This window comes from Poecilia reticulata, linkage group LG7 (assembly GCF_000633615.1).
Source record: "Poecilia reticulata strain Guanapo linkage group LG7, Guppy_female_1.0+MT, whole genome shotgun sequence".
NCBI lineage: Eukaryota > Metazoa > Chordata > Actinopteri > Cyprinodontiformes > Poeciliidae > Poecilia > Poecilia reticulata.
In genome coordinates this window covers 17,528,829-17,543,471 of record NC_024337.1, presented here as the reverse complement: position 1 = coordinate 17,543,471, position 14,643 = coordinate 17,528,829, and the positions used below count along the sequence as shown (strand labels likewise).

Here is a 14,643-nt window from a genome sequence, read left to right as displayed (position 1 = left end):
AAAACCGATCATGCAAATGGAAATGATCAAACTCATGCGATTAATTGATTTATTACTTACAGGTTTAATTGGCTATCGGCAACACATGATTTGTAGAAGTATTATTTGGCATTGGCACTAGCAGAAGAACAGCATTTTAGGACTTCATGTCTCAGAAAACATCAGACACCAAAAAAACATCAATTCCCAGATAATTAACCATAAAAAGGCCAAACGGATTCAAAGGGAAGGATGCTACTGCGATATTGTCACTCCAGAGGGCGCTGTTGCCTTAATTCATACATCTTAACCTTCCAGTTAACCTTACAGGACTGGTAACGCTGGGAATTTTCCAACATTTTTATTTGTATGAAGCAAACGGAAGCAATAAAAACCAAGTTTGAATCCCAGTTTTTACAGCAACCTCCATATCTGATGCTACATTACTCAGATCATAATTTAAAACATTATTCCTACAATTATTCATCTTCCAATCTCTGTTTTATCAAAGTGAGTAATCTGGAAGTTATCGACCGCAAGGAGGACATTGAYAACTCATAACCTTTTAACTAAATCTTTGAAAAAAGCTAATCTATTTTCAGTTTCATGTAGTTATACTTCCATCCTTTTTCACTTGTTTGATTTCTGAGTCCTAAACAATTAATGGGTTCTGTGGTTATTTGTCAATACTGTTCTTTTGKTTTGGTTTTGAGAACATATTTCTGATTTTTATATATTCGATATTGACTCATCCTCAGATRATCGATACCACGCAGWTTACGTCGTCCTCCCTCMCGTTCACTCATCTTTTTATTCTTCCTCAGGTTRTGATTTTTTTCATACATCTGTAACACATTTTSTAAAGATTGAAAGCCATCTTTCTGTTGAGATTTTTTTTTTGTAGTGTCCCTGTTTTACTAAAAAGAGACAGAAGGTTATAAATTTGTTGTTGGAGACCAGTGTGTTGGAGGAAAATCTTGTCATTCTAATGTTTTTTTTTTCTAACAATGTGCAGTCTGTCTCTTTAAATTCAGATTATTGTTTGCTTTGAGAAATAAACCGTCATTACAACAAAGAGTATTAGCATTTCTATCTTTTGTCCTGAGTTTCTTCCATTTGATTGTTGGATGTGGGTTTTAAGTTGTTGTTCTTCTTATTGCCGCTAGATGGAGCCAGTCAGTTACTGATTATCAAATGTGTGACATTTAAAGACGCAAAATCACCAGAGTTAGTGAAAAATGGCTACATTTACTCAGTTACATCTATTTGAGTAACTTTTTTTTATGTACTTTTAGGAGTATTTTTGCTACGGTGTGCTTTTTACTTTTTCTTGAGTAATTTTATTAAGTATTTMTACTCTTCCTTGAGTAACACTTCTTGATTTTCTACCCACTCAATGAAAAACAAACATGTTTTAATGATGAATTCACCAGACACAGTTTTGGTTAAAAGTTTTATGCATTTTTTTTATTCGAAGAAACTGATTTGGAAAAAAAATGTCTTTTGCCTGATTTTGTTACTTTTTTGCTACTTATATGAATATTTGTCCTTAGAAACCAAAACTTCCACTTAACCTTATATTTTGCTCTGTCTGATGATGTGATTTTAAATATTAAATGATTGATCATTTGATCAGTTACTCGGTAACTGAGTAAACTTTTTTTTTACTAAATACTTTTTTACTTTTACTTGAGAAATAATAGTCATTTTTACTTGAGTAATTTCTTGGATGGCTACTTTTTATTTTTGCTTAAGTAAAAAWATGCTGAAGTAGTGTTACTCTTACTTGAGTCAATTTTTTGGGTACTCTGCCCRCCTCTGAAAATCTCCCAGAATCAACTGAGTAGTTTTGTAACCCCTGTTGTTGGTTAATGGATAAAAACAAATTATCTCRCATAGTGAGATAATCCACAGTGAGGATCTCGGTTCATGCAGACAGTATTCACGTGGGATCTCTAATCTCATCTGATTTTCATTTTTTACAGAGAGAGTGCATYCCCATGCTTTATTCTGAGATTACATTGTTTTGTTTTTTTATTATTATTAAAATCCCTCCCTTTTATTTAGTACCTTTCAATTGMATCCATGTTATTTTTAAAGCCCTGAAGTGGAATGATAATCCCCTCTTTGGGATCATGCCAGCATTCACCAAACTRCTTCCGAGGCTTTTTAAAAGCATGATGATGATATCCCCCAAACTGACTTGTATTTATTTATTTGTTTATTTATTTTCAGATTTCTTTGTGGAATGATTTTKATCTTATTTCAAAATTTAATTCAAAGGATATATTTACAGTGATGGAGTCACTATGACATCAGAGGAACTGGTGTSGAAACATCTATTCCCAGAGAACAAGATGGAGGTTATAAATTAATGGATGTAGCTACAGGATTTATTATTATCCCCTAATTTGTAAACCGTTTTAAGCATACAGTAAATCAAAACCAAATAGAAAAATTCATAAAACAGAATATGCTTTTATGAAAAGTAAGCCTTTTATTTAGACATAAAAAATAAAATAATGATTATATAATTAAATGGTATRTATTTTTGTGACTATTCTTTAAAAGTGTGTTCAATTAATTTAAATTTCAATGTCAATAAACACATGGTACGTTTTTGTAATTCAATTCAAAAGGTGGACACATTTTATACATATTTATTACACAAAGTGGGATTTTTTGTTGTTGTTATTTCTGGTCATTTTTATGATTATGGATTGAAGCTAATATAAAACCCAAAATTTTGTATTCAGTATTACATAAGACCAATTTAAATGAGCACTTTTAATGCAGTAGTGCATTTTTGACCACAGTATGACCGGCATAATGGTCCAGAATATGGTGCATTATATCATAGGAGTGTAAGGCACAAAATACTTTAAAAATATGTAACCAGAAAGTTGAGAGGAGGAAAAAACGGTGGCATAAATGTCCTTTTTTCAGCCTAAATAAAATTTGTACATCTTATTAGGCAGTCAAGTTCCCAGAGTTCATGGGAAAAGAGAAAAGGCACAAAAGGAAAGTAGATTTGGTCAACTGGGGTCAACAGGAAGTCCAGGAAAATTTAAAGCACTTCATGCTTCCCTTTGTTAACAAGAGTCATGAAGACTCTCTCTACAGTTTGCACCAAGTCCAGTCACCTCAATATACCATCTAAAGTACGAACAACTGGTTAAATAACAATATTATACTGTGTTTGTTTGAGTAGCACATTGGCCCAAATGCGGTTGAGAATCTGTGGAGGTAGAGGAAAGGATTCAAAATTAACAATGCAAATGAGATGAAAGCTGCTATTAAAGTAACTTGGAATTCATTAAAACTTAATCACAACTGCAGGCTGATTACCTCAAGTTACTCTGATGCAGAAATTCCTGTAAAAAAAAAAAAGACTTGGCAAACTATGGAGAGCAAATCTACCAGAGCATGGACATGCTTTACAACAGGAAGGCATTCCTGTTTTAAATATTAGTWTAAAATATATTTGATATACGAGGTTCATGTTAATGAAATAAATGCATTTTCGATTATGTATTTTGTTGATAAGCACCTCTWTACCACATAATTTTCCTTTTATTTTGTCTCCATCCAAAAGCAGTGTGCAAATGTGCGTTTTATTTTGAAGTCCTACCGGAAGCGGTGTGGTTTTTTTTCAGTTAAGCTAACTTTTCACATCTGATCCGAAGCCAAAAGTGTTCAGTGAAGACTGGGATGAAGAGTCTGGGGGATTCCACAGGGAAGCAGCATGTAGTTCACGGTAGACTCCGACTGTTTCCACACTTTTAGACTTTATCGTTTATTTTTCTTTTCCGTCTGTTTTTTTTTTCCCACCTGAAAAGTGTCTTTTAACGTCCAGCCGACATCATGTTCCTGCGCGGCTCGAAGAAGCGACGGTCCAACCGCTCGGTAAGTTCTTCTGTTTTTAATTTAAACTGTCTGTTCAGCACTTTATTAATCAAGAAGTCAACTCTCAACCCTTCAGTGTCTGTTTTGTTTCATATCCACATCAATCAACGTGAATTTAACCTGTGCAAAAACAACAACAAAAAAAAAAATGTCCAGAAGAGAAAACAATCCAAGCGGAACTTCGTCCCACCTTCACCTGGCTATTGTTTTGTCGTTGGACTGAATAGTTTAGATATTCCCGTCTTGTTTTCCCACTTTAGAGGTAAAAACACGCAGTAGATGTTATTTTTTATTTGGTTTTTTATTTGGCGTGCTTCTTGAAGTCGTTGTTTCTTGAGTCATGATGCGTGACGCCTCAGGTGAAGTCAGGAGTGGCTCATAAATCTGTACCTGAGCTGCAAGCAGGTTGGGATGTAGAGCAATTTGAACCCGAACATACTCAAGTACTTTCTCAGGGTTTGTAATGTAAACACCGTGGTATGTTTTCACCATAAAAACAACTTAAATAGTTAGATTAATGAAGAAAAATGCAGCGGTTTATTTGACATACATTTGGCTATGCACAATGCAATGCATAAATTACTCACCAAAAGTGAACTACTAGTGTAACCAATCCTTTTTTTTTTTTTTTTTACATATTTAATGTGTTGTTTCTATCTGAATCTAAAGTAACTACCATTATATAATTTCTAGGTGTACATTTTGTACTACATATAATTACATTTTCATACACATCAGTTGAATTACTGTGTTGTTAGTTTGATTTTATGAGCCTTAATATACATTTATATTTATTTTATTCAGACTATGTGATGTAGTTAATTCACTAAGGATGTGTTCTAACCTTTCTGTTAATTGTCATTATTTTCCAGTTACAGTGAATTAGACACTACATTACAACTAGGGAATTGCATCAGACCAATAACTAAAACACCCCAAAACATTTCTTATAAAGAAAAGTGTCTGCTTAAATTTTGGTATTTTTAAAATGTACTTTTAATCTGACAAATGATTCTCACCAACAGATTACATTTTGTAATCGGTGTGGCTAATAAGAACTGAAAATAAACATTTAAAACTGTTAACTGAATCTTAAAACACACTTATACGATTCTACAAAATGTACAAATCCAAACGGGAGCAGGAAGAAGTATAAAGTTTGATCTCGTGCCTGTCTGCACACACAGGCTCAAAGCAAATCATTAGGTACTTATTTAACAATAAGCATGTAACACTAGGGATGGGCGTTTGTCACGTTGTTATTGTGAAACATTTCTTGTTATGCTAAGACTTTGGATTTACAATAAATTCCAAATAATGACGTCAATGAGTTAACGTTTTAATTTCGCTTTGGGATCAAGTATTTTCTTAACTGAATAATTTGAAGTAGAAACCTCAGCCAACATCTGTATTGTAGAAATTATTATTATTATTGCAATTTTCTCTACTGTTTCATGAGAAAATCAAAGAATATTACTAAACTTGAAGATATATTGAAGTGCAGTTTCTGTGTGCAACTTAGTAAATAGATGTGAGGACTGACATCATGAAGAAAGACTGAAAGAAAGTCAAAAGAAATTGTTGATGCTTTTTGTTAGAGATTTTATGCTACTCTCTTTCCATTTATTGTGGTTGTGATTCTGTTTGTGACAGTCTATTCATAATAGTTAACAATTATGATGGATCGATTTATGGATGGATGGATATCATTAACCATAATGCGATTATTTCCCTTAACAATTATTTGAGTCCCAAAACTAAAATGTACTTATTAAATAGCCACAATGTGGCAGACATGAAACATACCGTATTTTCCGCACTATAAGGCGCACCGGATTATAAGGCGCACTTTCAATGAATGGCCTATTTTAAAACTTTTTTCATAGGTGCATAGCATTATAAGGTGCACAGAATAGACGGTTCTGTTTAGGTTGCCAATTTGTTCCGTACTCTATTATTACACATCCACATTTGTACAGAACTGGTTCCCGAGTACTTTATATAGAAGGCTGCCCCAGTCATTGTTTCACTCATGGTGTTGGTGTTGTGTTAATGTGCCCAACTGCTTTCTGGGTAACACAGACCACTGCCGCCGCAGTCTCTGTCTCTCTTCCCCCGCCCCTCCGCCCCCTGGCTTTAAATGTATTATCAAACTTTATTAACAAACCAGCGTTCTGACAACTATCCCATCATGCACCGCGCACTTCTTCTTTTACAGGGGAAAATGAAGTCGGTGGCTGCTTACCGTAGTTGCTAGACCTGTTGTGGCTCAATATTGGTCCATATATAAGGCGCACTGGATTATAATGCGCACTGTCGGCTTTTGAGGAAATTGAAGGTTTTTAGGTGCGCCTTATAGTGCGGAAAATACGGTACCTAAAAATTAGGTAAAGAAATATCCAAAATGCTAATTTTAAATGGTGACCAGAACCAATAAAATATAATAAAATATATATATAATATCACTTTAATTATTAATTGAGGAATACGTCAGCTTGTATTTTTGTCATCTTCTAACCTAGTCACAATATTTATGTTCTTGAAAGTCAGTTTTAGATATAAACCAGGCTGCAGTGCAATCTCATATTTATTAGACTGCAGTATAAACATTAAAGGGGCAGTATTATCTATTTTCTAGGCACATAGTAACATTTTATAGCACAATCAAGTAACTATGTTAACTTAAGTTGTTATAATAATGATATATATCAAATATGACTTATAAGAAATTTGACTTTGTAATTTAGCACCTTGAAATTGGGCCTCTGTCCCTTTAAAAACTCCTGCTGTTTCTGAAACTCCGCCTTCAGGAAGTTATCACAGCGTTTTTACCAGAAGTAGCTCAAGTAATGAGGTCAGCAGATGTGCAGCTCCACCATGTGTTTGCTAGTTGCTGCTGGCTAGTCTGAAGGAGCTGAATAGTCAGGTAAGTTGTAGAGGAGGGCTGCTGTAGGTCCACCCAGTCGTTTTGCACAGCTAAATGGTTGCCATGGAGATTAAAGGGATTTCTCAAACATGCATGAAAGAATAAAGGCAAAACTCCAGGTATTTTTTTATGAAGGGATAAGATTATTACATAATTTAAATCTCAAAAAAGTTGATTTTACATAATACTCCCCCTTTAAAGTAGATGAAACATGCTTGGTGTCAGGGTCTATTTGCTCTCTTTCTGTTTAACTAACACAGTGATTTCTAACAACTGTTTCTGCAAATGGAGATGCAGCTGAACTTGAAGGTTTTATGGGATCAAGGCCTTCCATTGCAGAAACCCTCTGTTTTGTTTTTAGAGAGGCCTGACTTGTGTTTAGTCCTAAGAGTGAGGCTGGAGGAAGACGACGCATCCAGGCTGTTTTGGGTTGAGCTGACCTCGGTGGGTCAGAAAGCAGGAAGGAAAGAATATAAACCATCACATCACTGAGCTGCATTGTGCTGCAGAGAAACCAGCAGGCTGTCTGATCCTACCCAGTGACGAGACGAGCATCTAATACTCGACCTGCCAAGGCAGCAAAGGCCCCTGACCTCCGACCTGTCCTGTTAATTTTTAATCCGTCCAGAACCACAGCTTTGACAATCGAAATGTTGCTGTCAGTTCTTTTTCAGTGTGTAAGAACCTATTTATCACAGCTTTTGATGATTTGAGGAGAACAACACTGTTGCCATGGACCAAATGACATCATTATTATGTAATATTTATCTGTTGTCCCAATATTATGAGAAGTAGTCCCCGGTTTAGCCAGAGCGTTGGCATGTTGATGTAAGACAAACAAAGCTGGCTGGTTTTCAGTTTGTCTTTCTCTTGGTTACACCGTTACTTGGCAGCATGATGGAGCTCAGCATGACCTTGATGTGATCAAACCTCAGACTCCCACACTGACGCAAGTTCAAGGTTTTCCCCAGTGTATTATGTATACATATTGGCTTTTTGGGCTGCCAGACTTTACTTGCCCCAATGCCAAGCTAAGCAGTATTTATTTACTTTAAATAGGCTTTTTACACACTAGTGGCAGTGATATCAAAGACGGGTTAAAGAGGATCTTTGGTGAAATTGTTGTGCAAATGGCGACACTTTAATGACCTCAGGACAGTTGTCTTTTTTTTTAATCACTGCAACTCTGTAACCACTGCCTGTCGCTGCCTGTCTTCATGCTAACAACTTAATCAAATAAAGTGTCAAGTCACAGATAAAGGATAAAAAAACAATGGACAGTTTATTTTTCCTAAGTTTGAGAAGCAATGGAGGAGATAATAATCCTGATCGTTTACCTGCTGGATGAAAGGCGTAAGCCAACGTTGTTAACGTTACCTAAGCCACATGCTAGATGAGGCAGAATGCTAGCTAGCATGGATGTTAGCATGTTGTATAAGCAACATGTTATGTTTGTGCCACCAGCCTGAGTGCACACAATAAGACTGATGTGAGCACATATATCTGTGAACGAAGAGTAATGTGTTTACATCACACACACTTGCTCAATAAGTGTTTTGGCACTTATGGAATGCTATCCAGTTCAAAAATTTGTGGACACTTTCTATTTCCAAACTCCAAGGAGCAGTGGAGGAGATGATGACCGTGTCCGCTCACCTGCTGATGAGGGCTGTGCACCTACATTTTTAACATTACCCGAACCATAGCTAGATGAGGCAGAATGCTAGCATCCTAACATCCATGCTAGGACGTCGTATAAGCAACTTTCTGCGTCACATTTGTGCCACCAAAGTGAGCGTGACGGATGTAAGCACGTATATGATGTAAGCACTTATGGAACGCCATCCAGCTCAAAAATATGTGCCTTCCAGCATGTAGAAGTCAACATCTATGTGCCTGCATGTTGTTCTCTACGTGTTAGAAGTCACATATTTTTGAACTGGATGGCGTTCTTTTGGTGCTTGCTTGGTTTTGTGTCTTTACCTGCAACTTGACAAAGTTTATGTAAATGAACCACATGAGCAGCCAATCACTGAGAGGCTTTTTTCATCCAATCAGAGCATTCCTTGCTAATACTGCATTCACTCGTATTAATAACCAATCACAGCCAGCAAGTCAAAATAACGCACCAAGAGAAAACTGTAGGATTGGGAAAAGCAGTGTAAAATAATAAATTTGTACTCAAATGCAAATATGCTTACTCATCATTATTCATTTTAAGTAATTTAAAATATGACCAACATTACATAGCTTAAGATCCACTAGCTGATTACTTTACCAGGATTTCACTAACTAATTTTATATTTTCAGATTTCTTGTTAAATGTTGTAGTTTTTAAACATCAAAAGTACACAATGGGCTGCTGGTGGAGTTGACTTAGACTTGATTAATGAACATATTATTTACCTTGCCTTGTTTTTGTTTGGAGGAAACTTCCTGTTGCCACTCCCGTTTAGAGCACAAAAGGAAAACCTCAGCCTGCAGACAAAGACTTGATACTGTATCCTTCATGGAAAGCTAAAAAGCAGAACAGGAAGGCCCCTCTCCGCTCTCTGTCATTACAAACAAACGTAAAGCGGCTGTTTTCTTATTATTTTAAGGTGGTTGTATATATAACATGTACTACAAGTGTGTTCCAACACAAACAGAATAAACACTCATCACAAATTACTGTTTGTTTTTTGTGAACCCCAACTGTGTCAGTTTAAGACAAACTTATTTAATCCATGTTTGTGTAGAGATAAAACTCTTTTCTCACTGTTTCTAATCTCTTGCCCCCTCGTTGCGTCACCGCTGAACCCAAAGCTTTATTCTTAATTACAATTTGCCCGAAACATGTGAGCATTCATTCAACAATCTCAACTCTTTTCTCTTCCTGATATCAATCCGTTTGAGGATTATAGTTTATCTCAATTCAAATTTACAGCACAAATTGTTTAACAATTAAAAATCTCTAAAGTGCGGCATGCATTTGTATTCGCCACCCTTTTGTTTACACTTTGTAGTACTTTTACAGCATCTGCTGGGTGACATTTTTATCCGTTCTTGGCTAAAGATTAGTAAGACTGGATGGAGATTGAATGTCATGTTTTGTGTCTTACTTCAGTTTTCTATTTGGATTTAGGCCTGGGCTTTGACTAGACCTTTCTAATACATCTGTACCAGTCCGTTGTTGCTCTTACCGTAACTTTAAGGTTGATCAGCTGGAATATGAAGCTCCATCGGAGCCTCTGGCTTTAGAGATCCCCACATCATGATTCTCCCACCTTTGTGTTTTACTTTGGGATGACGTGTTCTTGAGGCAAAGAGTGACAACATCTACTGGAAATGTGATACTATTTGTTCTTTAAAAATCATCCATAATATGATAATATGGTGTAGAAGTATAAAAGAGTGACATTATAGAGATGTTTCTTGTCTTCTTTGATATTCACTGTGGATTAATCTGCATTTTCAGCACTGTGGAAGTCAAAGCGAGAGTGCAACTAAGCAAAATAATTTTTACAATAATTGTTTGTATGTGTACTACAGTATTTTTGTGATTATTTAATACAGAAATTAAGATTGAGATACAAATTTTATTAACTGCACATTTACTCTATTTACCTTAGCACTCCGGGCCTTTGCAGGGGCGACATATTTCATTTTAAATGTTTTTGAAAATTGATCTTTTTTTCCCCGTTAGTTTTTGCTGAATGTGTCCAGAGCCACATAAACTAAACCTACTGAGATCAAGAAGTATCATTTCATTTTCTCCCCTGTGGCTTCTGAAGTAAACGTTTTTCAAGTCGACTAAAGTTTCCAGTTGTGATGTTATCCTGCAGCTAAATTCTTTCTGAATCTGGAGGACTGCAGATGTACACCTCAGTGTACAGAAGTTTTCTTTTCTTTTTTAAAGCGTGTGCCTCCAAGGCTCAGTCAGCCTGTCAGAGTAACAACTCAGGAACTTTTTTTGAGGAAACAAAAAGTGGAAGGACCCAGTCACAAAGAAATCATCTGTATTTTAAACATTATAACCCATCTTCAATGCCTTTTATTGGCTTTTTATTTTATAAAATACGTTTTCACCCTGTCCTTTTGGGAAAATAGCTTAGGTTTAGCCTGATAGGATGGAAGTCACAAGCTCCCTTACGGAAGAAAATCACCCACAGCATGACGCTGCCACCACCATATTTGCTTTAGAGCCATGAGTGGAGTTATTTTTACTTCACGCTTAGTGCCTCTTTGCATGCAGGCCATAAAACCAGCTTTTATGAAACTGGACATGTTCTCTAATGAACCTCTAAGGCCTTCACAGAGCAGCTGGATTCACACAGAGATTAGGTGACTGTATGGCGGCACATTCCTGTCAAAAGCCACACTGGTTTAAAAAAAAAAAAGTCTCTAATTTACGTTATACCGGCAGATGTTGTTGCCTGAATTCTACTGTATGAATACAGTAAAAGCTGTATGTATATGGTAAACTTCTGGCATCCACAATGGCCAGTATTTTACCGTAAATTAGAGAATTTATTTATTTATTTTTTTACAGTTCACCGGAGCTTAAAAGTGTAACTCACCCCTCTGTTAAAGCGTAGCCCCGGTGTCCAAACCTTTTGTACCACTTTTGGGCCAAAAACATCAGCTCAAAATAAATATAAATTTTAAACGATATCATCACCAAAAATTCACTTTTTTTTAACCTACTCAACAATAAATTTAGCATAAAGTATTTTAATTAAACAGATACAATCAGTTTGTTTTTTTTGTAGGAACATGATCAGAACTTCAAATGGTTTTTGCATATTTGTACTTTCCTTGTTAATTGAAAGCCGTCCTGTTCATTTATTATTTTGGGCTTGATTTAAGAAACTAAAAAAATAAAAACTGGATCTTGGTCAGTTTACTGCATTTAGCCAAGTTTTAATACAGCAATCAAAAATCTGCACCACAGATCTGGAACAAACTTTCAGAAACTGCGAAACAGTTGAAACACATACTTGTATTGATAATTTAACAATGTAATRTTTGTTACCGGCTTCACATTTGTTGACTGTTTATGATGTTTCTATGTTTTCATGATGCAGAGCACTTTAACCTGGCTGTTTGCTGAAATGTGCTGCACAAATAGACTTGATTTGGGTGCACCAAAGTGTAGTTTAGAGTATAAATCGTTGAGTAGATGTTGTCCTATTTACCATAAGAATGGAAGAAAAGCAGCAAGCATGGAAAAGATGATCATTTTATGTTGCATCTAAGATTATGTAACTAGATTTTGATTTAAAAGTTGTAGTTTTGTCCTGATTTTTGTAATTTGTTATTAAATTGTGGTCTGGGGGCCGTGAAAAATCAGTCAAAGTGCTGCAAATGGCCCCCGKCCCCCACTTTGAACACCTATAACAATAACAGACTTTTTTTTAAAAAGTGACTACTGACAAATTTAGAAACTTTTTTTCTGTTATTGGACTAAAGCAGCGATTGCTCTGCAGCAACTGTGAATAAACAAATGTTCCAWTAAGAGCAATGCGCTCTCTCCATTTATAAGTGAACGGTTGAGATTGCTCAATAATCTCCTCAGGGGTTTCAGGCAGGAATGTGGAGCCATGTGGCTCCTCCTTAAGGCAACTGGCTGCATTTCATTTTATCGCAGGGTATCAAAGTAAAGGGGGCAGAATCCGCACATGAAATCCAGGTRAAACACATTGAAGTTTGTGGTTTTAACGTGACAATATGCAAAAAACCGTCAAAGTGTATTTGTAAATCTGCATGTAATTAAATTATTCTCGGCGTGTTTTGGATTTCTCCTACATTTCAGATGGTTATCTTTTAGCTTATACATCCAGACACATTCACTCAGGTTAAATAAAAGAAAACCACAGGTCGGTTTTTACCCGACAGCCTTCACATGTCTGTGAAAACAGAGCCGTCTCCACTGTTAATGGGCTGCAGTTCTCGAAAGCAGTCGTAAAAATCTCAGCTTGGCAAAACAGGCTTAACGTGAATCCAGTTTTAGGGTTGGTGGTTAGAAATAAGGCAGGTGAGCAGGTATGCACAGGTACTTCAGTTTATTGCTTTCATACCTGCAGCTTGTTTACGCATTTAGATCTCAGCCAGAAKCAACTGTTTGGTTCTCTGATCCTCATGTCAGTCGTGTGCAGAGTTTGTTTATACTTATTCTCTGAAAAGTAAAGTGTTGGCTGAAATGAGAGGAGCGATGCAGCAGAGTTTGGTTTACTGAAGAGAGGAGAAAAAAGAGCAGAGCGGCAGAGTTGCATGGGGAGGGAAAGGGTGCAGCTCTCATCCTGTGTCTGCTTCCTTCCTCACATCTCTAAAAAGAGGCCTGGATCTGCAAAATGCATGCTGAATACACACACACACACACACACACACACACACACGTTCCTGCAGGAATGGAAGCAAAGCAGTTTTAGTATCAAAGCTCAGCAGTTTTGTCTGTTTTAATTCAGCGCTCAGTTCAGCCTGGAGGTTTGATCTGCTGATACAATCTGAGCTCAGATGTTCAGGGTTTGTACTGGTGGTTAAAATCCTTGAATTTCAATTCAGAAAGTGCTTGATTTCAAGGATAAGATCCTTGAAAGTGCTTGATATTCAATCAGCACAGTTTTGTGATAAAGTGCAATCTAACGTTTGATTAAAAGGCTAAATTTACAAAACATTACTTGCGGTTGAAACTAGGTATTTAAAAAAAACTTCTCAGTATCTGAAGTTAAACCAGATCAAACTTCTCATGTTTTAAGTTAGTTGGAATTACTTCAATTATTTCTATTTGCTAAATGGCAGAATTGTTTTTTAGAATTTTTTAAAATAACTTTCGTTTCGTTGAAGCATTTAATTTGAGCTCAAAAGTGATCTATCSTAACACGATTTGTTTAGATTGTTCCAATGCATTGAATATTTATCGTTCACTGATTGAAAAAAGGTTGTCTTATATTCTATACGTTAAACAACATTATTACAATTTTTTGTTGTTGTTGTGTTTTGTTCTCAGCTTTGTCAGGTGTGTTGTGAGTGAGAGACATTTCAAAATATAACATTTTAGTATATTTAAGTTTATGCTGTCCCTGCTGTATGATTAAGAATGCTATTACAAGACATTTTTAGCAATTTCTTGTAATACTAAGAAGACATAGAAACWGTTTTTTTTCTTAGTTGATTTAAAGTCTGGTGCTGGAAAAGTYTGAAAACTGTTTGAATCTTACTGTGGGAAAAGTGTACCCACCCTGTGGTGAATGTGTAATAAAACCATTCATGTACCTCATTCATTATGTTAATSGTTTGGMAGAAAACTAACGCTGAACCCCGGACAAAAGYGAAAATGTAATAAATCTGTCTGTTCTCGGCTTCTGGCTGTTTTTCTGACCACATCATGCAAAGCGCCGCCTGTGCTGGCGTCTGTTGGTATCTGCCTGTCGTTTTCCTGAAAGAGTGAACCAGAGCTGCGATCAGGAACTAATGTGAACTAAAGCGGCTTCATGTTGTGTTTGAAGCAGGAGGAAGAAGACCCAGACAGAGGCCAGCCCTGCATGCGCTGCGGAGATCAGTGTCCCGGCTTCCGCGTCCACGGCTGGAGGTAAAACCTGCTCCCAAACGCTGCCGCCACCGCTGCCGGTGAACTGTGCAGGAAGTGTTTCACCCAGGATGAAAACTCACCTCCAGTCGGGTCACAGTTTCTGCTGCTGCTCTCTGGATCTGCTGYAGCTGAAAATAGCAAGTAAAAACCGAGCTGTAGGACTGAAACGATTAATTATCTGTAGAAATCAACTAATATAGTTATCGATTAATCGCTAACTGAGTAGAGACTCAAAAGAAAAAGGCCATTTGCTGAAAGAAAA

General features: G+C 36.4%; 1 protein-coding gene across 3 annotated transcripts in view; it reads left to right on the top strand.

Annotated features, from left to right (window-relative positions):
* Positions 1–3,636: 3,636 nt before the first annotated feature.
* The window catches only part of prickle3 (prickle homolog 3), a 28,228-nt gene continuing 17,221 nt past the window's right edge, over positions 3,637–14,643 (top strand). Inside the window, exons 1-2 of one of the 3 annotated variants that reach the window (XM_008414369.2) lie at positions 3,637–3,885; positions 14,302–14,381. In XM_008414369.2, coding sequence (XP_008412591.1) covers positions 3,844–3,885; positions 14,302–14,381 — 122 coding nt within the window. In that variant the 5' untranslated portion in view covers positions 3,637–3,843. Of the gene's footprint in view, positions 3,886–14,298; positions 14,382–14,415; positions 14,523–14,643 lie in introns of those variants that run through there. The other 2 variants (XM_008414368.2, XM_008414372.2) reach the window with 2 other exon arrangements.